General features: G+C 37.4%; 3 protein-coding genes across 3 annotated transcripts; 1 reads left to right on the top strand and 2 right to left on the bottom strand.

The window, feature by feature from the left end:
• Window positions 1–879: 879 nt before the first annotated feature.
• LOC127864582 (uncharacterized) lies at window positions 880–6,054 on the top strand. The gene is made up of 3 exons (XM_052404324.1): window positions 880–1,415; window positions 4,884–5,030; window positions 5,273–6,054. Exons 1-3 carry the CDS (start codon window positions 1,199–1,201, stop codon window positions 5,440–5,442), a joined length of 534 nt encoding a protein of 177 aa, XP_052260284.1. The 5' UTR covers window positions 880–1,198; the 3' UTR covers window positions 5,443–6,054.
• Window positions 6,055–6,376: 322 nt separating this feature from the next.
• Window positions 6,377–12,969, bottom strand: LOC127865787 (translation initiation factor IF-2-like). The gene is made up of 3 exons (XM_052405751.1): window positions 12,900–12,969; window positions 9,757–9,866; window positions 6,377–7,129 (listed from the first exon to the last, which is right to left on the bottom strand). Exons 1-3 carry the CDS (start codon window positions 12,967–12,969, stop codon window positions 6,377–6,379), a joined length of 933 nt encoding a protein of 310 aa, XP_052261711.1.
• A 967-nt stretch (window positions 12,970–13,936) lies between these two features.
• Window positions 13,937–19,359, bottom strand: LOC127864577 (T-box transcription factor T-like). The gene is made up of 8 exons (XM_052404316.1): window positions 18,968–19,359; window positions 17,833–18,012; window positions 17,078–17,595; window positions 16,718–16,872; window positions 16,294–16,409; window positions 15,615–15,761; window positions 15,256–15,317; window positions 13,937–15,121 (listed from the first exon to the last, which is right to left on the bottom strand). Exons 1-8 carry the CDS (start codon window positions 19,124–19,126, stop codon window positions 14,614–14,616), a joined length of 1,845 nt encoding a protein of 614 aa, XP_052260276.1. The 5' UTR covers window positions 19,127–19,359; the 3' UTR covers window positions 13,937–14,613.
• Window positions 19,360–27,520: the final 8,161 nt, after the last annotated feature.

The raw sequence follows: 27,520 nt of genomic DNA, 5'->3' as shown, positions 1-27,520 counted from the left end.
AAAGGATTTAACGCAGTTAATGACAAGCTTTAATACATGCCAAAATCTGTTGGACGGCACCTTTAAGGCTTCATTCAATTTGCTCCAAGTACATATATTTGATCTTAGTACATATATTTTAATTTGCACTAGAAAACATAACACTGAATGACTTATGCTTTAAAACTACGCCAACATAACATAATTAATTAAAACAACATATTCATAATTTCGTGGTTACATTGAAAAAAAGTATTAGCAATTCAATGTGAATTTTCCATGAAAACAAAATAATTACTGTTTGCAGAATTATTTCAGCATAATTAACTTCAGCGTTATCGTCATCAACGTTTTGAACTTAAGTTATCCTAGGTGTTGCTGTATTTAACACTTTGCATGTGAATAAGAGACAATTGTTTTAGAACTCTTGAAAAGGGTTCCGAGAGTGTTTCAGCATCGATCACGATCAAGGTATAAACATGCATGTCTATATGAGAAGATTACATACTCCGCATTTAACGTTTATCGAACTGGAATACCACTGTGGATCCTGAATGAATCAGCCACTGGTCTTAATATGAATAACCCCGGGTGTAATACTTGGGCTGTGTATTGTTGACTATCAACATCCTGGTGTAACCAGGATAGAAACATCAGCCCACTTCCATTGACGTAGGGCGTAGGGCCGTGATGCTACACTGTTTGAAAAGCAGTTCGTGAGTCACATATTTTATTTAAATGAAAGGGTCTCGAATTTCTTATAATCCTAGTCAAACTAAATGAGCATAGATATCATATCGATCTATTTATATCCAATATTTTAAAATACGCTTTGTTTTCGCCGGTTATATAAACCACACCATAAACGTTGTAAAATCATAACAGCAAGGTGAATGAGGATCGGTGGTTAAGGTTTATCTTACGTTTGGGAGTATTACAGGTGTTCAGGCCCTTTTAAGTAATCTTAATTAAACTACAAACTTTTTTTGACTTTAAAGAAACCTTAGACGGTAAAATAGGTTACACAAGACTAACAGGTCGCTTTGGTCACCTAAAAACAAGTATAATCATCACTTGTGCTTGTGATTGTTAGACCGTAATCGCAAATCGAGTTCACAGAGCAATCAACATTAAGATCTGACGTGATCGACCAGTTAACCACGAACAGGTTCGGACGTCATCAGCTTCCCTCTTACCGCCAGTAGCAGGTGGTGACGTCATGGCGTGTGGTGACAGCACAGTGGGGGCCAAGGTGGCGCTGGTGATCATGGTCCTGTGCGTGGTGGCGGGCACAGTGGCCATCTTCACACCGTACTGGAGCGAGACGCAGGGCGCCAACGGGGACCGGATCTACTCAGGTCTCGTAGTTGAGTGTAACAACACCTTGGGCTGGTGTATCGATATCCAGGGCATCCTAGAACGGTACACAAACACCAGTAAGTACGCACTCTGCCACACATCGGCACTCGGAACGGGGCTTTTTCGGTACACGTTACATCTTTAAATTAGATATCTTATATTATAGTTATACTGTTTAAACCACCGACATATTTTGAATTATATATTCAAGTATCATAAAGTTAAAAAAAAGTCTTAAATTTAAAGCAAGTGACAGTTTAGGTATATTGAAGAAGGTATTACACGTTAAGAACCACGGTTAAGTTATACACCATGATATAGAATTATGAAGTACTGTTTCTCTACTTATAATCATTCTAAAGTTTATTTTTTCATTAATTTGATAAATGAATAATGAATAATATGAATAATCTACTTGTGTTTTTACGTTGTAAGTGTAGGGTTCTCTTTGGTACGATTTAGTTTTATGTTTTATAATTTAGTTTCACATTCATTTTGATTAATATGTTAAAAGTTTGTGTTGTGTAATATGAAAGGTAGTGGTTAAGATAAGCATTTTCCTATTGATAGAGTTTCTGGAATTTCGTTGTTTGCTAAACTGTACAAATAATTCACACCATATTATATATAAATATGCAGCATAAATACATGTACCTTCATACTATAGGCCTACAGCTTGATTGTTACAGTTTTTTAACTTTCGATTGTTTCACCGTATCACATTACATCTGCATACAAAGGCAGAACAGATTTCTTTACAAAATCAATGCCACAATATCATGTTATAAATGCCGTCTCTTATATAAACAGCCACTCAGCCGTACAAGAAGTTATTAACCAGTGTCAGTTAGCACATACTAAATAGTGTAGCTCTGAAGATAATACAATACTGCAAGCTAGAAATGAAATATAAGTATTAGAAATCTGGGTTAACACGTGTTTCATTTTTGGATGATACAAATTGTTCTCCATTGTAACATGTTGTTCATACATAGCCCATAAATCTTGTCGCGAGAGTTCAGCATATGAAGGCTCCAGTCACACTTCGATCTCTTTAGCGGAAAACACAATTTCTGTTTTCCTGTCTTTATTTTTAGCGGGAACAGACAATTTCTGTTTTCCTGTCTTTTTTGAACAGGTGATATCACCATAGTGCCACCGTATTAGTGCCACCGTAAAATTCGGTTTAAAATGATTAGTTTTCTTAAAATAAAATAATAAATATCGTCACACAAAACAGTAAGAGGAAATTTCAATTTGTACATTATAAACACTCTTGTACTTATTAAGTACAAAGTATATTATTATTTGATACGCAATTGACTATGCGCACACATTAAATGGAATATATATATACATGTGGTTGCGTCGCTTCATTAAAATGTCATGACAGGCTCTGGCACTGGGTTTTATGATCATCTGACAGCAAGAAGTTCATTTTCTCTCTTGTGTTTAATGCGTTGCAATTTGGGTTTACCAAAAGAGCACTATCTGTTAAATTGGCTCTTATATTTGCGTATAGCGGGCACATCATTAAGGCATGCTCTTCACTTTCGACACACGTCTTACAGATAAAACAATATCGTTCATTTTCCGGTACACCTTCATACCGTCCTGTTTCTATACGAAGAGGTGCAACATCACAGCCAAATTTTGCCAAGGCACTACGTTGTGCTCGACTTATCGTATAGCACTTGATGTATGGCTGGATCTACAGTGATATCTGTCTTACTGATAGTTCCGAAGTTTATTACCCCTATTTGCGCGTATTTGACAATGTTCTCTATTAACGGTGTCTTCCCATTTACGCTTAAATTCGTTCAACATGTCTTGTTGATAGCTATTAATTATCGACGTGTGTTGATCTTTGCTGTATGTGTGTCCATGGCTAAGAGCGGTATTTTGCAGTTTTGTATTATATTAATAAGATTGCTGGCATTGTATCCAGGTTGTATGTCTGTACCCGCCTCAATGCAGTAGCCAGGTTGTATATCTGTACCCGCCTCAATGCAGTAGCCAGGTTGTATATCTGTACCCGCCTCAATGCAGTAGCCAGGTTGTATATCTGTACCCGCCTCAATGCAGAAGCCAGGTTGTATATCTGTACCCGCCTCAATACAGTAGCCAGGTTGTATATCTTTACCCGCCTCAATGCAGAAGCCAGGTTGTATATCTGTACCCGCCTCAATGCAGTAGCCAGGTTGTATATCTTTACCCGCCTCAATGCAGTAGCCAGGTTGTATGTCTGTACCCGCCTCAATGTAGTAGCCAGGTTGTATGTCTGTACCCGCCTCAATGCAGTAGCCAGGTTGTATACCTGTACCCGCCTTAATGCAGTAGCCAGGTTATCTGTTCCCGCCTCAATGCAGTAGCAAGGTTGTATATTTGTACCCGCCTCAATGCAGTAGCCAGGTTGCATATCTGTACCCGCCTCAATGCAGTAGCCAGGTTGTATATCTGTACCCACCTCAATGCAGTAGCCAGGTTGTATATCTGTTCCCGCCTCAATGCAGTAGCCAGGTTGTATGTCTGTACCCGCCTCAATGTAGTAGCCAGGTTGTATGTCTGTACCCGCCTCAATGCAGTAGCCAGGTTGTATATCTGTACCCGCCTCATTGCAGTAGCCGGGTTGTATATCTGTACCCACCTCAATGCAGTAGCCAGGTTGTATGTCTGTACCCGCCTCAATGCAGTAGCCAGGTTGTATATCTGTATCCGCCTCAATGCAATAGCCAGGTTGTATATATGTAACCGCCGCAATGCAGTAGCCAGGTTGTTTATCTGTACCCGCCTCAATGCACACATGCAGATGCATGCGCTCTGCCTAACTAGCTCCTATATCGACGAGCATATCCCAGCTGACGTCTGCATCGTATTCTCTGGGGAAAACTAAGTGAGTCACATCCATTACGCCCGTATGCACGACTCGAGTCCCCTATCCCATCACATGTTACAATATACAAAATGCACTAAAGTATTTCCTTAACAATTTCAATGTAAAAACAATAACTTTAACAAGAAATAAAGTCAGTATTTTGAGCGTAGAGACCTCATAACCAAACATTTTCTTAAGAGCAATTCAAGCCAAATTGATTTAAACCAAGAATTACATTAACAAAAGATATTCGGTGTATTTCGTGAATCTGAAATAAAGTTAAAGAAAATTAATTTTTAACTAATTAAAATGAAAACAACGGTTTAGGTGTTGTTGTTATTTTTAACTTGATAGTAGCATATCCACCGAATGAAATGTGTGTAAATAAGTGCACATATACTTAAACTGCACATAAGTGTTCGTAGAAAAAAATACTACGGGAGATCACATCATATGTGTCCTCCCATTAGTTTATTTCTTCACCATCGAAATATATGGTGTGTAAATATTTTATTAACACGCAGTTGTCTTTCAACATTCAAATCACACTTTCAGAGCCGCGTCATGCGAAAATGAGTCTTATGGCGTTTCGCCCAAGTATAGCATTGCACACCAACAAATATTTCATATACTGTAACCTATACTCTCACGCGCTATGTTTCTCCTGCAGACTTCTACACCACCCAGATATGGAGCCTCTCGCTGGCCATGATTGGCTGGGTGTTCTCTGTTGGCGCCCTGGTCGCCATGATTGTGTACGCCTGCCTTCCTAACAAGATCCTAGCAATTGTCGTCATCTTCCTCAGCTTTATAGCCGGTACGTAAAGAGACGTTCTTTAGCAATTCCATAGTTCCATTACATGATAACAATCACGTTTTGATTGATCTATTTAGTACTTTAACCATGTATATTTGTCCATAAAATCAGGTCTCAATGTATGAAATCTGTTTTCCTAGCAAACACAGTTACCTAAACGACTGTCCGCTATGGCATGTCATTTGCTCTACGTATACCCATGAAGCACCATATAACAAAGCATAAATCTCGTCTGCTCGCAGGTGGCTGTATAATCGCCTCCGTGATCGTGTATAGTGTGGGTGTGGGCGCCTTCTTCAAAAATTTAACAAGACCAACCCTCGGCTGGTCCTTCGGGCTGGACGCCGCCGCCGGCTGCCTGGCCATCGTCGCAGCCGTCGTCGTCATCATCAACTCCTGTATTATTCCGTAGATGGGCGTGCTTTAAGGATGGCTGAACGACTTGGTGTCGACTTGATAATTGAAGTTATAATTGTTATAACACCAAGTTATTAGGATCTACTTTGAAGTGGAACCTGAACGTACTCTTTTTGGCTCGACTCTTTACAAGATAAATGCAATTATGAATGCCCGCATTAGCATCACAACAAAATAGCAAATGGAGCTACAGTGTGTTCATACGGTGCATGATTTCATTTCATGCTCTGATTGTGAAAACCCAAGGGAATTAACGGTAAATATACACGGTAAAATATACCATACAAACTACAAAAATTATCGCACCGAGTGGTTAAATGTCTGTACAGACATAATTATTTTTTTACTTTATAAGACATACATACGTTTATATTATATCTTATCAAATCTAGTGCATGTCACCTAGCGCTCGGGGCACACCGCATCCTCTAACCGAGAGATGTGCAATGACATGCTGATGCAAACTACGTTGTGTGCTGGATTGAAACTGTCAATATTATTATTTATTCGTAATGATTAAAATCAACATATAGTTTACGGTACGTTTTATGTTCATACAGAAATCTCTTTTTTTCTTCTTTTTTTTGTACGAGTATGCATAGACATACTGAAGATTTCTTATTGTAAAAAATGTTTTATTGATTCATTTTGCATTTCATATGTTTTGACCTATGTTAATGAGATTTGGATTATGCTGGCGTGATTCAAAGTATGCTATAAACGTATAAAACAGGTCCTGAGTCTGAGTTATGCGAGCGAGACATTGATGCTTTCGTTGTACGTGTCTATATTTACATGAATTTGTTCCTAGGTCTGCCGACAGCGTCGTGATGTCGAATCGTTAAAATCACTCGATCTATCTCGGTGCTTTGTGTGGACGCTTTCTTGCCGCTGTCTTGACGCTTACTTTTCGCTGTCTGGACGCTTACTTATCGCTGTCTGGACGCTCTATTGCCGCTGTCTGGACGCTTTCTTGTCGCTGTCTGGACGCTTTCTTGTCGCTGTCTGGACGCTGTCTCGCCCTTGTCTGGACGCTGTTTCGCCGCTGTCTGGACGCTTTCTTTTCGCTGTATGGACGCTCTATTGCCGCTGTCTGGACGCCTTCTTGCTGCCGTCTGTACACTTTCTTGCTGCTGTCTGTACACTTTTTTGCTGCTGTTTGGACGCTTTCTTGCTGCTGTCTGGACGCTTTCTTGCTGCTGTCTGGACGCTTTCTTTTCGCTGTCTGGACGATTTCTTGCCGCTGATTGGTCGCTGTCTGGACACTTTCTTGACGCTGTCTGGACGCTTTCTTGACGCTGTCTGGACGCTTTCTTGTCGCTGTCTGGACGCTTTCTTGACTCTGTCTGGACGCTTTCTTGCTGCTGTCTGTACACTTTCTTGCTGCTGTCTGTACACTTTCTTGCTGCTGTCTGTACACTTTTTGCTGCTGTCTGGACGCTTTCTTGCCGCTGTCTGGACGCGTTCGTGCCGCTGTCTGTACGCTTTCTTACTGCTGTCTGTACACTTTCTTGCTGCTGTTTGTACACTTTCTTGCTGCTGTCTGTACACTTTCTTGCTGCTGTCTGTACACTTTCTTGCAGCTGTCTGTACACTTTTTTGCCGCTGTCTGGATGATTTCTGGCCGAAGTCTGGACGCTGCCTAGATGCTCTCTTGTCGCTGTGTGGATGGTTTCTTTCCGCTGTCCTCAGACTTGGGAGTTATCGAGACGCGATCGTCGGGATCGGTGATTTACGTCAGTTGATTGTTACACGTAAAGCCCCGAATACTCAGTCACGACTTTGATTACGCTTGTCCACAATTTACAACATCTTGAAGCCTGAATACCGTATCTATATGATTCTGGACGAAGCTCGGGGGACCTTTATTGCTTGTGAAGCAATACGATAGGTTTTAAAACATTCGATTTCATGACCGCGTCCTGATGTCACTTAAAGATTGTGTTGATGTTTTTTATTTGTAATTGACAAATATGTCATTTGTTGATTTATTATTACCAGGTCCATTCGCAAGAATAGAATAATATAAATAATAATATAGAAGGAATTCTTCTGTGTTAAGACTACACTTGAATGAACGTCATTATTTTATAGTCTGAGCTCTTATTGTAAAAGACAATTATTAGCACAGTACGAAGTTGCTAATACGTAAAGCGGCAGAAATGTCTGAGCAGCTGTCACGTTTCATAGACAAATGATGTTTCACGTGAACGTCTGGGAAGGTACGGATCACGTTGTCTGATTGCTAGGAGTTTCACATGATCTCAAAGGCTGTTAAACTATTATGTTTTCTGATTGCGAGGGGTTTCAACGTGATCGCTAAGGCTGTTAAACTGTGAAGTTCTGGATAACCCGTCACGAAGATCTACAGTAACCAAATAGCATCGTTGTAAAGAAATAATGTCTAAACAAACCACAGGCGGCAATTTAGATATTATTCTTCTAACTTAATTGAAAACCATATTGCTCGGTATTACACTATAAGCATAACAATATCCCTTATAGTATTCCTATTTTGCAAACTTTACTTCATTTTCTGATCATGCTGATCGAAGATGAATGGTATTTTTTATTTAAACTTGGTTCGTTGTTGAAAACATGAATAAAGATAAGTTCCGACACATTTATAACGACTTGGACAACCAAGCGGCGAGTTACAACCAAGACGAACATCAATGCGCAGATATGTGTTTTGAGATACAAGTGCAACACAGTGTACACATCTATGCTACTGAGATAATTAGAATTGTTTAGGCTCAGAATAAATGTGCGTATTGGCCGTTTTCAAGAAGCATGTAATGATAAAACGGCAAGATTTCCCCGTCTCCATATTCGTTATTCAAACGGGATTAAGACCGGCTTTCAAATATATTCGATGTCATTACCGCGTCTCTTATTTCTTAAACAATCAATTAACATGAATCAAAGTGTACCGATAAAATCAATGACATTGTACATGAAGGCAGAGTATTTGAAATATTTATTGTACACATTTGTATGTAGTTTTATTCCGTGAAAATCCACTTACTTTTTCGTGATTGAATAAGGAAACAAAAACGATATAATTCCTTATAAAACCAAAGTAGGGACAGGCATTTCTTTACTTATGAAATAAATGAAAATGAGCCATTATGTAGCTTTTTGTATATGTATGTAAGATTTTAAACATAGTAATTGTTATATACTAGCATTTCTTTATTTAGTCATTTACTTATATATTATTCCTCCTCTTATTCGTAAATTGAGTATTTTACTGATTATTTCTGACTGTTACCAGATATGTCACTGCTCCATAATGTTGGTACCGACATTTTAAGAGATTCTTAGTTGAATCGTAACTTAATCGGGGGAAGGGGGCCCGCGTTTTTAGGAGCTTAACTTGTTTTTGAGGTTAGTTGGAACTTATTTCCAAGATAGCTTCGTTTTCGTGTTTTTCGTGACGGAGTAGCGGTTATTTTCACCCAGTGAGCCACTTTATATTTATATTTCTTTTAAATTATTACGCCCTTTCGGCTCTACAGTGTTTGCGTTTCCCTCGGCAGTTTGTTTCAAGCTTGTAGACATCGGAAATAAAAAAAAATATTGAATGAAAACCGTCCACAAATCTGTTGTCTATTTACATGACGTTCTAGAAATTGGATGTACAAATATCAGTTTCTCTTATAATACACGTTATTGACGCACGTGTACAGTAAAATATAACTAAAATCTCGATGATTTAATTTTCTTGAGATTTACTGAAAATTAATGCTTTTATGAGTACATACGTAAAGCTCAATGTTCTTCCTGGTAAAACCTAACAATGTAAAATAAAATAAGTCTCAAGTTTGTCGATAAAATCGAATTTTATTAACCTAATACACGTAACAAACACAATACCTGTTACCACCGACATCAATTCGCGTCTTTTTGTGGATAAATGCTCACAACAAAAAGTTGATAAAAAAACGGTATATACCCGAAAGTCGATTTTTTTAATGAACGATTCAATCTATCTTACGGAGGTTCCGGAGATAGTCGATGCGTAAATAAGCAAATTTTCGAAATCGGCGTTTTCCATTGTACTATACATTTTCGTGAACCGTTAACGAGTTTAAAACTTGGATTAATATTGTAATTCTGCGAGCACACCTTATCAAGTAAGTTGTTTTTATTTGCGCATTAGGGGTATATTTATGATTAGATACGTAATACGGTTAAATAAAAAGCACTTGATAGAATATGCGTGCTAGAGTTCTTGATATTGTATAATGCTCCAGTTTATTATTCAGAGACAATGCAGTTTTTCGAACTACGTGCTTATACTCACCTTAGTTGGCCCAGCGAATGGATTTATGGCGGCAAGCACAACTACCACTTTCCGTGTTTTAGCAAGTATTGGTGGACTCCTGACTGGCATTAGTAATTCCCCACAAGGTACTAAAAGCATGATTAATACTCTACTCATATTAATGCCATGGCACGAGTTATTCTGTGAGACTTTGTAGTTGCCATGAAGCGTGCTGACATTACGCATACTAGCATTCAGCCGCCATGCAAGGAATGCATGACCACCTTGTGCAACGATACGTCGGGAAATCCACATCCGAGATTTGATTCAGTCGTCTACACTGGTGGATTATACAAGGAATTTCTTGTGTATGATAACTGGCAAGCATATCCAGAATTTTTCATTGTATATAAACGGTTTTAAAAGCAATTAAGGTCTTGTTGAAGGCAACAAAATCGAGATTTGTTTGTATTTGTTCGTGTATTGAGAGTGGACGTCTTATCCTGAAGAAGACTGCAACCGTTATTGGTTACCGTTAAACAATTGCAATAAATTTGCATTAATTTACAACCTTCGAGCAATATCATTGGTGTTCATTATTTCCGCTGCATACATTTTCCCAATAAATGTAGGTAACAATTGAGCTTAGACATTTTCACCAAAAAAATAAGCAGCACTTATAAAGGTCGCAATACACTAAAGACGAAGTTTAACTATTGTTTTCACAGACACATTACGTGTCATTTAAATTGCGTTTATATAGCGAATAATAGATGCTTTCACGTTCAAACCTCCTGCCATGTAAAAGCGTACTTGTATGCTCTATTTCTAGGAGTGCCATACTATAAGGAATATGCCAAGATTTTATTTCAGTCATTGGGCAATCTTATGTAAATCTACATATGCACCATTTGTACAAGGTTTCCCATTAAAACCACTTCAGAGTAATATGTTTTCGGAAATACCAACAGAATGGAATGGAATGTGCAAAGTCGTTTTACCAGACTGTATCTAGCGTTGAAAGTTTCGCTTTTGCTATAAAGAACATTGATTTTTTATGTGTTTACTTTATTTTTGAAAATATTGTACGAAATATTCGTTGATTTTGAGTGTGTATGGGCTTTAAAGAAAGATCGCTGCTGTCGAAATTAAATACTGTTCAGCATCGGGTTAGTCTAGTCACATCGGGTTAATCTAGTCACATCGGGTTAGTCTAGTCACATCGGGTTAGTCTAGTCACATCGGGTTAGTCTAGTCACATCGGGTTAGTCTAGTCACATCGGGTTAGTCTAGTCACATCGGGTTACTCTAGTCACATCGGGTTAGTCTAGTCACATCGGGTTAGTCTAGTCACATCGGGTTAGTCTAGTCACATCGGGTTAGTCTAGTCACATCGGGTTAGTCTAGTCACATCGGGTTAGTCTAGTCACATCGGGTTAGTCTAGTCACATCGGGTTAGTCTAGTCACATCGGGTTAGTCTAGTCACATCGGGTTAGTCTAGTCACATCGGGTTAGTCTAGTCACATCGGGTTAGTCTAGTCACATCGGGTTAGTCTAGTCACATCGGGTTAGTCTAGTCACATTGGGTTAGTCTAGTCACATCGGGTTAGTCTAGTCACATCGGGTTAGTCTAGTCACATCGGGTTAGTCTAGTCACATCGGGTTAGTCTAGTCACATCGGGTTAGTCTAGTCACATCGGTGTTGTGCTAACGAACATGCAGTTAGAAACTGCCACATTGTATTTTTCTGCAACACTAACAAACGAGGAATTTATATATCATCAAGATTATTGTTGTCGAATAACCCACGGCCGGAAGTTTAGATGCGTGGTTTCTAATCACTCGTGATTCGCACTTTTGATTTAATCCCTACGCAACCAAACTTCCGGCCGTGGGTTATTCGACAACAAACCATAACGTACATGAATTATTCCTTAAACAATGTTTCTATTTTAATCAAAATATACAGCATATACCTCCTTATAATGAATAAAAGTGTTATCCTCAAACCATTTTCGATGGAATTATTTTTTTTATTGATTCTGCAAGTCGCGTTTCATAAATTGTAATGCGACCAGTCGTATTATTGCAATTATTCACACATTACAACTATACAATAATATGAATAGTAAACAATGAACAATAAACTATTACCTCTCATCAACCGGGATCAATAATATATTGAGAAAAATGAACATCAGTGATCACAATATATATGCAAACGGAAAAATAACTCTTCAATTCAGCTTCGACATAGTGCATCAGATTAAAGTGTTAACTACATGTGTAGTTTATGTGTCGTATAAGGTTTCCGTTTAGATACAACGAAAAGGGTTCGAAAATCGGCTCGGATTCACTGCGTTCTTGGCACTCGACCGACCCAGCGCACTGGTTCTACACAAGAAACAAACTGGATAGTAAATTTGGTATGCTCAAATAAGAAGCATGCTCAAACTAACTAATTACTCCAGTAGTGGTTGATAAACTTCTCATTACCACTGCTGACATACTGGAGTTTCCTGCAGTTTTTACTGACGCCCATCCTCTCCACACACAAACTGCAAAGGCCACGGCAAAGTTCATTGAAAATATTCAATTAAAAAAACTAACAAGAGCACCGCATAACGGGTGCCAACGCTCGGCTGCGGATGCAGTTTTGAATAAATGAAAGTTTGTCAGATTTTTTTGATTTTTTTAGAGGTCACATTGACCTATTGATCCAAAAATGGGTGTGGCGTGTAGAACTCATTAAGGTGCATCTACATATGACGTTTCAAAGTTGTTGGTGGAAGCACTTTGAATTTAGAGCAAAACGTTAAGGTTTTAGCACGACGCGGACGTCGGACCGCAGACAACACGACGAGCTGGCTTTGACAATACCTCGGGTTTACTCCGAAAACAGCCTAGCCAAAAATCTGTAATTTATATTATAAATAAAAATGTGTTCCAAATGTCGTGGCCAAGTGTGCTGGGACACTATAACCATGCAGCCTCATGCATTGAAGGACCTCAGAACTTAAAATTCGAATAAGAATGATCTAAGTGTGTGTCTGTATCCAGTCTGTACACGTGACACCGGTCGGTCTATACTATTAATCATACAGATCGCAGATTTTAAGAGTTGTCGCACATTAGCTATTTCATAACCGCTTCAGAAAACTTACAGTCGTGGAACGCTTACAATCCAACATATTGTTGACACGGTTACAGCGCCTGTCGTTACAGCGCCTGCCGCTATCGTTCCGACGCATATTAGACATGCAATCGTTCCCCAAATAGCACGTTTTTGATATTTATGATTTACTTAAAATCAATAACGCAAAGGTCCAACAGACTTTAGAAATCATCATTTTCAGTTATTTTGCCTCAATTCGGGCTCAATACCTTACGTTCACACAACATAAAGCTGTAACGTCGCCTAGCGATATTGCGAGTTCGTCCATAGGTCAAGCTGTTAATGCCATTCCTTGTTCAGCCTTCGCGCAACAATGGTAAAAACATGTGAAAGACGTGAGACAAAACAAACGCGCATAAAATATTATGGCTTTAAAATATTCCATCAAAATAAATTATATATTTTATATATAATATATTATATATTTATGTACAAATGCGAGATATAATAAATAAACGAGAATGATATGAGCATCGTTCTGAAACAAACTGGGATTAATAAATGTGCGTAAAGTGTCGTCTCAAAATAGCCTGTACAGTTCGCTAAGGCTTATCAGGGACGACACTTTCATGCTAAACTGCATTTTCGCTTAGAAGTTTTTGTTGAAACGAAAAGTTCCATTTAAGCGGAAAGTGGCGTCCCTTATTAGCCTGTGCGGACTGCACATTAATTAAGATCATTTATTTCAGAACTAGGGTCACATTTACTTGTAAAATAGCATTCTCTTAGTGCCCGTGATTAAGACAAGATAAAACTGCAGCATAACGGAAACAATACAGAGGTACACCGTCCCCAATATTAAAAACAATCATTTATATCCACTCATATAAAATGGCTTCCAAACTTATTCCTAAACATATGAATGTTATGAAAATTCAAATGTGATCATTGTACCTTAAAAATAATTGATAATATATATATATATATATATATATATATATATATATATATATATATATATATATATATATATATATATATATATATATATATATATATATATATATATATATATATATATATATATATAATTGAGTACCAGAGGACGTTTTTATGTATAGAACAATATAACGACATGTATATTTGCTCTTCAGAACCTTATCACAGGTTAAGGAAATACATATACGTAACATTCGTAAGTAACGTAGATACATCTCTATGGATTGACTTAAGCAATATTAAAGAATCAAGAGAGACTGCAGGCATAGGCATATCAGGGTCAACGCTCTTATAAATGAAAGTATATTCTTCTTATATACAAGAAATATTAATTGATTAGCCGAACACTATAACAAATCTTGGCTAAAATAAAGAATAATGACTTTGACTCTGCGTTGAAAAATGTAACGCAATTAATAAAATGCTTTAGTACACAACAAACAGTATATAGCACACGTTCACACTTGTGTTTTGCAAGAAGCTCAAATCACAAATTCTTAAAAAGTGCTTACGTTACCGAAACTGTTCAGTCCGAATACTATGAAGTTAAAAGGGGCGTATCGACGACTTTTCGGTATACAGAATTACAATTAAAATAGAAAAGTACTTTTTAGCAGTATTTGATTAATTGAACAATTCCATCAACATAAATTATTGCTACTTTAAACACAATTATACAATTGTACAATCGTGTACAATTAAAACATGTCTCGTTTTAATACTTTCCAATATTTACGAGATATATTGTCTAATACCCCTTTCATGAGCACATGTATGTCACTTAGGAATAGTCGTCTTTGGAATAGCGCGTGCGTTTCGACGGCTGGTATTCCTCATAGCTCTGATCCTTGTCGGCGTCGGTGTCCCAGTAGTGCTGGCCTGGCGCCGCGTCTGCGCCGTGGAGTGCCGCCGCCGGAGAGGCCCGGAACTGGTCGAACCTGCTGGGAGATTCCTCGCCATGGACGGAGTCGAGGCCGCTCGAACTCCCGGAATTGGAGGTAGTCGTTGAGTACTGGGGAATGAGGTATGGAGGCGGGAAGTTCCCGGGATATCCGCGTAGACTTTCCGCAGAGATACCCGGGTAGCTGCCAAGGGGGAAGTACCCGTGGCTTTCATTGCTTGTGCCTTCTTTCTCACTTTTGACGACGGGCGCCATTGAAACTGGAAACGGCATTCCGGGATGCGGGAGGCGCCCGTACGCATGCGTGTTTTGATATATTTCCGGTGCAGCGTGACCGGTCTGTGAGATGGGAGTGTAGCTATTGTAGCCGCGCTGAACTTGGATGTTGCTGAAATTTCAATAAAAAAGACGTGAGAGACAACCGTTTACGGATTTTGACTGGACATACGTCTTTATCATAGGTACACAGTTCAATTAAACGTCAAAGTCATTTATAACAAGCGAAATAAAAATGGCTCTTACCCTTCCTGCGTGTCCCTGAACCCTTTGGCAAAGGGATTGTGATCGATCTTCAACTGAGTGATCTGAAATGAATAATGATGTACCGAGTCAGAGATGAATAAAAATACGGGCAGAGAAACGATATGGTTTGATTAGGCGTTGTTAAACAGTGATGATTCGCTTACACTCTAAACAAGGAAGTGTACTATTTTCATAAAGTCAACGTTACTATTTTAAGGACGTTTACTAAGGTTTAGTTTGTCTAAATCTGTTGTCGTGTTGGACAATTAAATTTTTCTAGGATACTTGTCCGTGAAAACACACATTAAACCTTTAAGACAACTGTGGTTAATGGCTATGACGTCATTTCGAGTACTCACGTCAGTGTTCTGGTAGGCGGTCACGGTGATGAACTGCGTCTCGGGGAAGAAGTGCGTCTGCAGCGTCTTCGGGTCGCCAGTCTTGCACGGTCCCACCTCGATCACGTTGATCCGGGGCTGGTACTTGTGCATCGAGTTGAGAACGATCTGAAACAGGAAGTGACGTAAAGGTTACAGAAACAGACATCGAATGTAAACATGTTAAAAAAAATTAAATAAATACGGAGTACGTGTACTGTTAAAAAAGTAAAACAAATAACTGTTGTAATCTCAAATATACAACTTTGCTGAAATCAAATTTGATGTATGATGGACGATGCGCATAGGTTTACAAATAAACAAGCGTGATTTTACAGAAGCGTTAATTAATGATATTGTAAGTTCCACTCCCAACTACAGTAGGTTAAAATGAAAAGAATCAATAAGTACAACACAACCATGTGAGTCGCTTTCTGTGAAAACGGGACTTAATTCACATGCGTTAAGTGTCGCCCCAGATTTGTCCGTGCAAGTGATAATTTGTTTAGAAGAGACGTCCTTTAAACGAAATATTCCATTAAAGCGGAAAGTACCGTCCCTGATAAGCCTGTGCGGACTGCAGAGGCTTATCTAGGACGACACTTTATGCGCATGCTTTAAGCGCTATTTTCCCAGAGCGTGATTCATATGTTATACATACGTGTCCGCCGGAGTTGTTCTTGTTGTTGGTCAGTTTGAGCTTGTTGAAGTGGACGTCCTGCTTCATCCAGTGGGCGCCGGTGTTAGGCGAGTCAGGGTGCAGGTAGATTCGGCCGGCTGTGGGAGCGCAATAGAACTTATAGACACCAGGCGACAATGCGCAATACAATGCCAACATATTGGCAGACGGGATCGCAAAGGGTACATAAATATATATACGTATTCTCAAAGGCAGACGTTTCCATGTGTTCTTAATGATACTAGACCTTGTCTTATACTCTGCCAAATCAAATTCACTTAAAGATTTATATATTATATTTAATTTAAACTTAAATTTTAACAACAATTATAAGAGAAGCGTACGCATTAGCCCTACCGTCACCCGGTTGCTACTTGAGAGTTAAGTCTCCCCGCTACACACTTACTTTTGGGCAGCTGTTCAGCCTCCCCCACGGCGATCCACTGTCCGTTCTGGAACTTCCAGTGGTTGTTGTCTGCCAGGATCACGTCAACGTACACGTTGTACATGCGCGTCGGCACAAGGCCCGTAAACGAGAACTCCAGGATCGGAAACATCCGTCTGCAAGGGAGACAGAGATAACTAAATGTTTTGTAAGCATACTGACTTGACGTAACTTTTAAGAACAAACTACGACAGATTATTGTTATAAGTAGTTAGGACAATACTAGTAAGATAGGAATACAACGAAGCGTATGTCCTCGATGCTTTAATATAACATAGGATTAAAAAGTATTTATTCAGAGTAGTTTAAAATATCACGAACCGGCCTTGCTTAGTAACGATCATTTCCGTGGTGTACTGATGGAACCTGGTCCACAGCTCCCTGTTGCACAGGAACACAGCCGCCTTGGACGGGCCGGGCAGAACCAGTGGAGGCGGGCCGCCATAGACCCACTGATGTGGGCTTGCCTTCTCGCTCACCAGGGGGTAGCCATACGGCGCCTCGTGACGCCGCTCCACTGACATTCCGTCCGCGTTCCTGTCATGCTCGATGTCCGCATTGGAATCTGAGTAGTAAGGATAACGCGCATGCGTGGATGGATAGGTCACGTGATTCCTCACGTGCGACGATGTCATGGCGGGTATCCCGCCGTCCACCTCGTCGTATCGCGGGTATTTGTAGTGGTGCTGCTCGAGGTAGGTGCTCATATCGGATGTCACGTGGCCGGCCTCGCTGGATGTCTGGTGCCCAGGCTCCGATGGTTGATAGTAGTGCGACAGGGCGTCAATACTGTAGACCTGCGCTTGGACCTTGTCTTTAAACTCAATGACATTCACGTCCTAAAATAAGGACATTTAAGCTATATTTTCTTTTTTCTTTTAAGTTATTAAATAAGTGGAAGTATACTATTTAAATTAAAATACTTTCATATGAGGACATTTCTTAATATCATTTATATAAAACTGTAAATTTTGAATTTAAATATAACAAAATCTAACATAATTGTGAACTGATTTGCAGAATTTATAACGGTGAACAAGTTCAGACATCGGTTATACTCCAGTGTATACTCGTACCTCTATCTGCGCCTCAGTGCGGTACGCGTTCTCCGTGGGCAGATACTTTGGGTTGATGGTCTCCAAGGTGACGTACTGAGTCTCGTCGTCGGCGCTCTCGTCGGCGTCATCCCGAAACCCTTTGTCCTTGTCGGAGTCGTCATTGCAGTAGGAGTCTTCGCCGGACGAACCGGACTCCACCTGGGACAGAAAACCCGTGACCAATAACGAGAGGGACAGGAAACACGTGGCCGTTAACGCGGGACTTTCATTTTGTACGCACGTCGATCGGCGCGCTGTTGCGCCACAGATACACAATGAGATGTGAATTGTTTTATAGCAAATAATTATGTTATTAATACGTTCTTTCCGATGTATTCTGCATAGTATACAGCGTTTAAGACAGACGTTTATACTCACACCCGGCACACATTGCCGGAGTGTGCTTTCTCAGCGTGCAGCAACAGCCATATAGAGCGTTTAAATCAATGGAATAATAAACACGTGTCGATATTTAATTATGCATCGCACATTTTTCATATGTTAGATGTGCGACTATTCCACAACTTCTTACGATTTAGAACATGTTTCTGAATTCAAACCAAAACCATTCGTTTAAAAGCACGTCAACTAGGAAACCGACAACACTTGTAATATGTAGTTTGTATGTGATAAAATGCTACAATATTACCAAAAATGAAAACAACAACAACAAATTTTACCACAGTGAAATTAATTAGTCAGACAGCGCGACAAGGGTGGACCATCCATACACAACGCGGATATTGATCAAATAAGTAGTCACTTAATTTCCACGCTATAATAATTAAAAAAAAACTTAACCCGCATATGTTTGATATATGTAATTTAAAAAATCAATTGATGCAGTGCAGATAACAGCTGTCTTGCATACACGAATAAGACACATAACTGTCTGGCTTCAATATATCACCTGTGATATTATATCATAATGTTCCATAACATAATACAAAGGCAACTGTTTGTAAAGATGTAAAATAGCAATAAAAAAATCAGTGAGCATTATTGCTAATACTGATCTGGAACATGTTTATATTAATACCTGAAATCATACTACATGCTCAGTCATACTTGTGAACACTCTAAATGGATCAAGTTTAGATGAGCCCGCTCGTACCTGGGCCTCCACGCGGCCGGTGACGTCATCCTCGGTGAACAGTCCGTCCTTGCCGTACTGAGGAAGGTGGGTAGGGGTCAGAGCTGGCGGCTTGCTGTCGTAATATTTGCCGCCGTCGGCATACATCATCTCCGTCGGCGCCGATGCTGCACTCGTCATCCTCGTGCACGTGTAACTGGTACTAGCGGCGTTATTTTAATTCCACTTGTGAATACCCACGTTAGCACTTAATATAAATTCCACACTTATTAAGTATTGTGAACTTCAACTATTTTTCATGGATTACAAACTTATTTGTTTATGTGCGAATAGCACCTCGTCCAGTGAGAGAATGCGAAAACCAACGGGTAATGTGTTTTAACTACCAATGCAGGAACTGGTGAGCTGATGTTTGACCATTTGTCACCCAGTCACTGATCACCGAGCAAACAATCACCAATCAAGGCATGTCAAAATACTTTGATTGACAGGTGGTCAATCAACTAGGCGGCCTATCATATGGACGCTTGGTCAGGGATGAATGCGCTGGAAAGGTGCGAAAAATAAGCACCCGATGTTTCGGATGCTACATGCCAACGGAGCGCGGTCAATACAAAAGTTGCTAATTGACGGAGAAAACTGCAGGTGAATCAATGGAAAATGTGTAAACTGTGAAAATATAATTACTTAGTCATCGAACAATTTCAAGAAAAATATATGTATTGGCTTGGAGACACGTATTGAGATGCATGGCAACGGTACAATATGACAGATGCCAGGCTTTCTGATTGGTTCAATCAGTTCCGTTGCAGACAATAACATTACAACCACAACGTGCAAGGAAATGTGTTTTAATTGTTTTTTGTCTGCAATAATTTCAATGTTTTGTTAAACTCCAAACGTAAAAATGTAGTTTGGATTTTATATTTGAAATAAACGGTTACTAAAATTGCGCGATCATGTTCAAACGGTCCTATGATATGATATTTCCCCTAGCAGTGCGTTATTTTTTCTAGTCTGAGTTCACGAATTCGAAGAAAGTAATTGTCCCTTCTGTGGTGTAGTCATTTAATTGGCACGGGTAGTTTGATTGTATTTAATTTAGCTTGGGACGGTTGATATGACCGGTTTAAAATGTGTTGATTGCGCGTACACGGCAAAGTGAAAATACATTTACAGTTATCAGATGTATTGAATGAGCTGACACATCAGCGAGACAATTGTTTGTATTGAAACAACAATTTCGAAGAAGTTTTTTTATAACAACGAGGTTACCCAATGTTGCTTCAAATATTTTTACGTAACTATTTTTCAGACTTTCAAATCACGTCGGCGAGGTGCCGGAGGTTTCAGTAGACAAGGCGGGACTTCTTCCTGACCGAACTACTTCACCAAAACACCAGAAAACTACTTGTGCTTTATTGTTGGTGTATGCCTGTTTTATGCGCAGTTCTGAATAAAGCCATATACATAGAAAAAGTAAAACATATCAATATAGAAACGGGTCGTGGATAAGGATAACGGAACTGACTTATGTCATGTTATTAACACTAAAAATATATTTTTTTAGGAAAGCTAGTAGATTATGTTTATGTAAGAAATTTTAGCCAACCGACGTTACACACCAATTCACGCTAATATTTATGGAGGCTATTGGGTCGCCTGTTAAAGCTGCGATTGTATTTTGAATTCTTTACAACCAGGCGGAACTTTTGTTGCTGCAAATATTTGTGTTAGGAAAAATACTTTAACGTCATGGGTGATGAATAAATGAATATGCCCAAGATGGATATGTGAAAGACACTTTACAAGAGAGAACGTCTTTGTATTTTTAATAGGATTGTAAACGAACGCACACATATATAATGTGACGTACAGAAAAAATAAATGTGCCTTTTTTAGTATTTTGCATTCCAATCCAATTATATGGTGCTAATCCACTTGAAACCCGTGTTTTTTTTAATTCAGCAAATTGCCCAAATATTAAAGGCAAATAACAAGTTGAGTCTATTGACTTGAAATATATGCTTGTTGTTAATGTGAGGTTATCATTTTATATACTTTAACTGTTATTTTCTTAGTTTCAGTTCACAAATAAGAAAAAAAGTCAAGTTCCCTTTACGAACGTATTGTCCGGCAGTAAGCGCTTGTGTGTGTGTGTGTGTGTGTGTGTGTGTGTATTTCAGAAGTTTATTCACAGGTCATCGCTGTGTGATCACGACTACATTACGTGAAGACCTGCGACTATTACCTTTCAGTAAAAAAAAATAGTTATTTTTGAGCCAAAGTAGGTCAAATATACTCCACGCAAGTCTAAATATTCCTATAATTCGAATTAAGTTTTAATAACTTTATACATATCTATTACAGAACTGTTATTCATTTTCCATACCACTCCTGTTTAAAACTGTCAACGAGTCTACATTTGAACTCGTTAATAAAACTATTAACATGCGCAACGTTTGGATTTTCAGATAGATAACCAAATCCATGATAATTTAACATTTGAGACCCAATTTGTATAATTTTGATTACGATAAATTAAAAATTGTTTGGACGACCCCTTTAAGTTCAAGGTTTTCAACAAATACAAAAATCAAAATCGACTACATTACCTACCCTTGCCTCAGTCCAACAGCATAACTAAAATAATCTGAATTTAGATGAACACGGTTTAACACGCGACTTAACATTTGCATACAAATCTCTCACTATTCTGTGTAATTTGTATTGTAAACATTTTAAATCATAATGCATTGCGGTATATACTATCAAAACGTTTGACATATCGGCGTATATAACATACAAACGTTTATTTTTATTTAAATATTTTTGCTCAATAGATATCTATACATATATAGCATCAACAGATGAATAACCATTCCTAATAACGAATTGCGCATCCGAAATATAAGTATTTTCATTGCAGAAAGTTTTAATTAGCTTGTTTAAAATCGTGGTAAATATTGTTGAAAAGCAACTAACAAAAGTTATCCATCTATAACTATTATCATCATTAACTGCACCTTTTTATGCAAAGGGATTATAACCCCGTATGTTAATTTTTTGAGAAAGAAGCACATACACAAATATCGTTAAACACGTCACACAAATGGGCAGAAAAAATATCAGTGCAATCAATACATTATTTGTTCAAAAAACAATCGCTTCCAGATGAAGTTTTTTGTTTTAAATGTTGTATTTCATTGTTAAATTCGTCTACAGATATAGGTGCGAGAAGTTCTAGAAAGGCAAAATTTTCCAAATTAAAATCATTATTTAATCAGAAAGTGCGTAAGTATTAGAAAAATCAGAGATACCGTTACTTAAGTTTTCAAAAAACTTTGTTTATTCTTGTGTATTTGATTTTAAAGGGGCCTTTTCACAGATTTTGGCATTTTTTAAACTTATTCATTAAATGCTTTATATCGATAAATGTAAACATTGGATCGTAAAAGCTCCAGTAAAAAATCAAGAATAAAATTAAAAAAAGGAAAGGAACATGGCCCGGACCAGGTTTCGAACCAGTGACCCCTGGAGTCCTGCCAGAGTCCTGAAGTAAAAACGCTTTAGCCTACTATTCCGCCCAGTACACACATTAACGTATTTTATACCTTATATAAGCAATCTTCGTAGTTTCACAAAATTTAACGACAAAAACAGAACTCTCCAAATTATTCAATCGTTTCGCGTTGCAACGCTTTATAATTTTTAGGTTTTAAAATCGTCAAAAGATGCATATAATGGCTATATTAGACCACGGTAAATGTTCAGTATTACTGTTTCCTCACAAATATCATAACTAAAACGAAAATTTGCGAATCTGAAACAACTTTTTTCAATTTTGTCAATTTACCAAAGCGTGAAAAGATCCCTTTAATAACGCTATTTTTTAATCACCAAAAGTCCATTGTGTTTGTGTTTCAATATCAATCATTTTTGCCTATTACAACAAGACATCTTCTTGTGAATTAAATTCTTATAATATCGTTTACTTGTACACAAATGTTCCCTGTACTTATCAGTTTACTCGAGTCAAAAATACATAAAGCGGCGTAGTACAAATTTCGTGCAATATCGCACTCGTTGTCAAATTATTCTGCATACTGTACACAGATACTTATATTGAAACTAGGGGTTGTTTTTTAAAATACATGTTATAGAAAATAAACGGTCTGCAACACTACGAATGGTTTCAGTTAAGGTAGCGCACCTCTAATGGGCACATATCCAAATATAATCTAATTAATTATTTTCTTAATCAGCATCATTTCACTTAACTCCATGCAAATTTGTAGGTAGGCTTTCCATGCTTTTTAACAAAAATATATACCGATTTTTTCAAAACCACCCCACGCTCGGCTTTTGTCCAGTTTATTTTCACCCATGGGGTATATACAAGTTCCATAATTCATTCAAATTTCCAAATATGGGCATGCAGTTGGTGTTTACAGATGCAGTAAAGGTGTTAACATTTTAAACAAGATAAAATAAGTATTCTTTTACAGACATTTATTTTTTACAAATTTTTATCTATGGAAGAGCGCCATGAAATGTAAGTTATTTCAGCCAAGTAAAAATTGGGTCGGTTAAAAACAAAGTGTCATAAAATTCAAAATAGTATCATTTAAGTCATATTTTAAACTTAGTTTTTATAGAAACACTATATACAGCAAAAATACCAAGAAATAGACAGATTTACCGTTTACTTTTTGAAATAAAAATAAAAATGCAACATGCATGGTTCGTATTTTCAACAGTAAATCACCCAATTTCGCCATAACGTTGTTTTAATTTTAATAATTGAAGAATGTGCATAAAAATTGCAACATATTTAACAATAAAATTAATATAGCTTATATGCCATATTAAATCAAATTACGTTAGAAAATAAAGAAAACGCGTCGCAAAAAAGTACACGTCGTCGGCAGGATTCGAACCTGCGCGGGAATATCCCAAAAGATTTCTAGTCTATCGCCTTAACCACTAGGCTACGGCACCTAATAGTAGGCCTTTCAACCTTCGAAGAAATCGCGGGAAATCATTAGAGGTGCGCTACCTTAAATGAGTGTTTGAAGTTGAGATTGATTGTTACAAATAAAATGTTTAAAATGCTTTCGTCTATTTGTTTTTTTTATCTGTAATCAAGTGGTAATCATCGGCGAAAATTTACCGGTTCAGTCGCTCATTCTATGTCTTTGATTGTTACTTTTAACGTTTCACAAACAATTCACGCATGTATTGTTGTGTTGTTTTTAATAGCCGCAACATCAAGCAGATTATACTTATTTAAGATTCTCGCGCAATTAATTAACGCTAATTGTTTGAAATGGGTAAAACTTTATACTCTAAAATCATAACATATTGTATTAAGTATGGTATTTTTGATACGACTTCCATTATTTTTCTTGTTCTAACTGAAATCAGATATAAACAAATTGTTGTTTGAATTTAAACTTAATTTTGTGAGCTGGAATTATGTCTCGTACAAAAAACCGAACTTTTGGGAGAGTGATATTGATATTGACGATCTTTTAGGAGATTATATGGAAGATGAAGAGAAAGTGAATATATCTAGTTGAGTAGATTTTCATCTTTGGAATCATTTAACAGCTATAAAGCTAAACATCTTAAAAAATGTATTTTATAGGTTTTTGCAGTAACGCAAAATATATGGATAACGACGCTTGTTTAGTCAATTTATCGAAACGAAACTCCGAAAAAAAAACACCTAAATAATATTTCAAAAATATATTATTTAGTGCCAACAGAATTTATTAATATATTTATTGGCATCTTAAAAAACGCGTCATTAGCATCAAAGTAAAGATTATCTGAAGACTGAAAGGCCGACAATTTGACACAACAAAGAGCTCTATGCATAAGCCGTATTATTTTTTGCAGAAAAGCTTCAATAAATTACAAAAGTAATACATCTAATTATAAAAATATAATTATGAATGGCATGAGTACGTAAGGGGTGCATTGAAAATAAACGTACTACAAGCCCTATTAAAAGCGAAGTGCATAGCAGTATTTACATGCAATTTTAATTTGATTGGTTTTGTACAGAGAATGACGCTATTGAGGAATATAAACATACAACTGAAAAACACAACTTTACATGATGCAAATTGAACTGTGTTTTCATGTATATTGAAAACTCGTTACTAGTGAGTATGAGTGGCAAATATCTAACATTTTAACACACATATATCTATATACATATTTTTGTTAAAACATTATTTACCCCCGTTGGTGTCAAATGTAATTTCTTGTTTTTATGATGTCGTTCGTGCATTGTCGTAACATTAAATCTTCATACGAAATGACGTAGTTTGAATTAACCAATACCCGCTAAAAACGTTAAATGTTATTTTTTTAGGTAAATTTTATAATTATCAAATACTTTTTTTCATAAACTAAACCAGGGATAAAACGGGCTTGTATCTTTACGGTGTATAATTTCTGATATTCTATATTGGACATAACTTTTAATTTGTACAATATGTAACATATCTAATGTACGCAACTGTTAAGTATGTCGGAGGTAAAATATTAAACCAAATGACTGCTTAATACTACCAGAAAGAGAAGACATGATGGCATCATCAATTGTGTTTAATGACCAGACTGTCATCTGCCACCCAGTGTGGTTTATGACACCCCGGGATGACACCATGTTGTTAGTTAGGTCTGGATAATATCTGATCAAAACGAGATAATCGGATTATGCAGAACAAACGGACAATTCAACACTGGAATGCAAAGGATTACGCGATTTTAAGATTGATGCATATAATCAAATGATAAATATTGCATTTAATTTAATTAAATGCTTTTTTAATGTGTCAATGTGTTAGTTTTCCTAGACAAATACCTAAAAAATGCACGTTTTTCAAACATTTTTTCTGTTATAACACTAACTTAACATTTCCTCTAGCAGAAAAACTTTATTTCATACAATTTGCATGACAAACAAAAAAGTTTTACAAAAAGAAAGAAATTCACCCGTTGAATAAACCGCGCTGTCTTATATATGTTACCGGTTGTTAGGCAGTAGTGTAATGGCGGACGCGGAGAGTATTCAGGGGAGATAATTGGGTAATTACTAAATCCTGGAACGGTCTATAATGGATATTTTAAAGCATGGTAAATGTTTAGTATTACTGTTTCCTCACAAATATCATAACTAAAACGAAACTTTGCGAATCTGAAACAACTTTCTTAATTTTGTCAATTTACCAAAACGTAAAAATGCCCCTTTAACGATTTCATTAGAATACTCTAGCAAACGTTCTCGAAATGTAACTACTATATTTGTTTCGTGTTACAGCACTACCTCTGTGTAATATTTATTTTTTAATTCAGATATTATTGTTTGCATGTTTAAAAAGTCGCATAACATCTTTGAATGTTTTGTTTTAATACTTTTTATATGGATTTACAAACATATAATGATTGTGACCGAGAACGCAAAAATGAGACGTACGGCAACAATTTACATATTGTGTTTGTTCATATCATTCTACGAAGATTTTGATGTGCTATGTGAATAGCAAAACTAAGCATTAGTTCGTGTTTTATGTTTACATATAATTTATGTAATGATATTAAGCATATACATGTAATAAACATTCTGACTTTGGAAGTGATTTTGGTCGTCATGTACGTGTAGTTTTAGTTCCATGATAGCAAGAGGAAAATTTGTTTACACCATTAAATTCATTACATAAAGTACATATCATAAAACCGGAGTTTTGAACAATGTATTTTTACACATGCATTTGTGAAGCTGTCCATATTAAAACACACTAACAAATAGGTTAATTTTTTTTATCAAAATACAATTATTGCACGAATAAATCAAGAAGAACGGTTGTTAATAATGTACACTAACTTCTCACTTTAGTACCGGAAATATTCCACATAGTGAACTTTCAGAGGGATTTGCTTGTTTTGTTTTAAATACTTGGTTTCAGATGTACACAGGATTTCCGGTTTGCGCAGTGGTTGGTACACGGGCTTCTCACCTGGGCGGCCCGGGTTCGATCCCTGCCTCCGGCACACGTGAGCTTGGTTCGTGCTCATACCGAACAGGTCGGGTTTCCACCTGATACCCCCCCTCCACCCCCTCAAAACACTACCACACCAATATCTTTCAGTAAAAACTAAAATGGTAGAAAGTGCACCGATAATTAATATTTCGTCTCAAGTTTCGTGAGTTAGTAAATAAGGTAGGAATTATGCGGCACACTCCGGGTCCTCACATAAGGCAGCATCAGGCGCCGAAGGACCTCAGAAAGCTTCAAAATACACGCATTCATTCAGATAGGAAAATGTGTGTAGCATATTAAGTAAGACCAAAATGTAACATAAATTTAGTGAGATTCAATACGCATTTGCTGGCATTTTTTTTTTTTGGGGGGGGGGGGGGGTTCATTTCAACTATTTGGTAATGAACAAAATATTCAGCAATATGCAATGCTTTTTCAATTGTTAAACAGGACATGCATTTATCTGACTTTCTTATTGAAAAGTAAAAAATGATTTAAATTTTATTTTGTATGCAAC

The sequence above is a fragment of the Dreissena polymorpha genome, chromosome 1 (assembly GCF_020536995.1).
Source record: "Dreissena polymorpha isolate Duluth1 chromosome 1, UMN_Dpol_1.0, whole genome shotgun sequence".
Lineage (NCBI taxonomy): Eukaryota > Metazoa > Mollusca > Bivalvia > Myida > Dreissenidae > Dreissena > Dreissena polymorpha.
The sequence above is the reverse complement of the archived record's forward strand: the minus strand, read 5'-3'. Positions and strand labels throughout refer to the sequence as shown.

Coding starts and splice junctions, on each gene's coding strand:
- LOC127864577 (XM_052404316.1), bottom strand. CDS start 19,126: ATGACGAGTGCAGCATCGGCGCCGACGGAGATGATGTATGCCGACGGC. Junction 16,873..17,077: donor ATCGTTACTAAGCAAGGCCG/GTTCGTGATATT, acceptor TCTCCCTTGCAG/ACGGATGTTTCCGATCCTGG. Junction 15,318..15,614: donor CCGCCTACCAGAACACTGAC/GTGAGTACTCGA, acceptor TATTCATTTCAG/ATCACTCAGTTGAAGATCGA.
- LOC127864582 (XM_052404324.1), top strand. CDS start 1,199: ATGGCGTGTGGTGACAGCACAGTGGGGGCCAAGGTGGCGCTGGTGATC. Junction 1,416..4,883: donor AGAACGGTACACAAACACCA/GTAAGTACGCAC, acceptor TTTCTCCTGCAG/ACTTCTACACCACCCAGATA. Junction 5,031..5,272: donor CTTCCTCAGCTTTATAGCCG/GTACGTAAAGAG, acceptor GTCTGCTCGCAG/GTGGCTGTATAATCGCCTCC.
- LOC127865787 (XM_052405751.1), bottom strand. CDS start 12,969: ATGCGTCGGAACGATAGCGGCAGGCGCTGTAACGACAGGCGCTGTAAC. Junction 9,867..12,899: donor TGTCAACAATATGTTGGATT/GTAAGCGTTCCA, acceptor TCATGCTTTTAG/TACCTTGTGGGGAATTACTA. Junction 7,130..9,756: donor CATTCGCTGGGCCAACTAAG/GTGAGTATAAGC, acceptor GTCTGAGGACAG/CGGAAAGAAACCATCCACAC.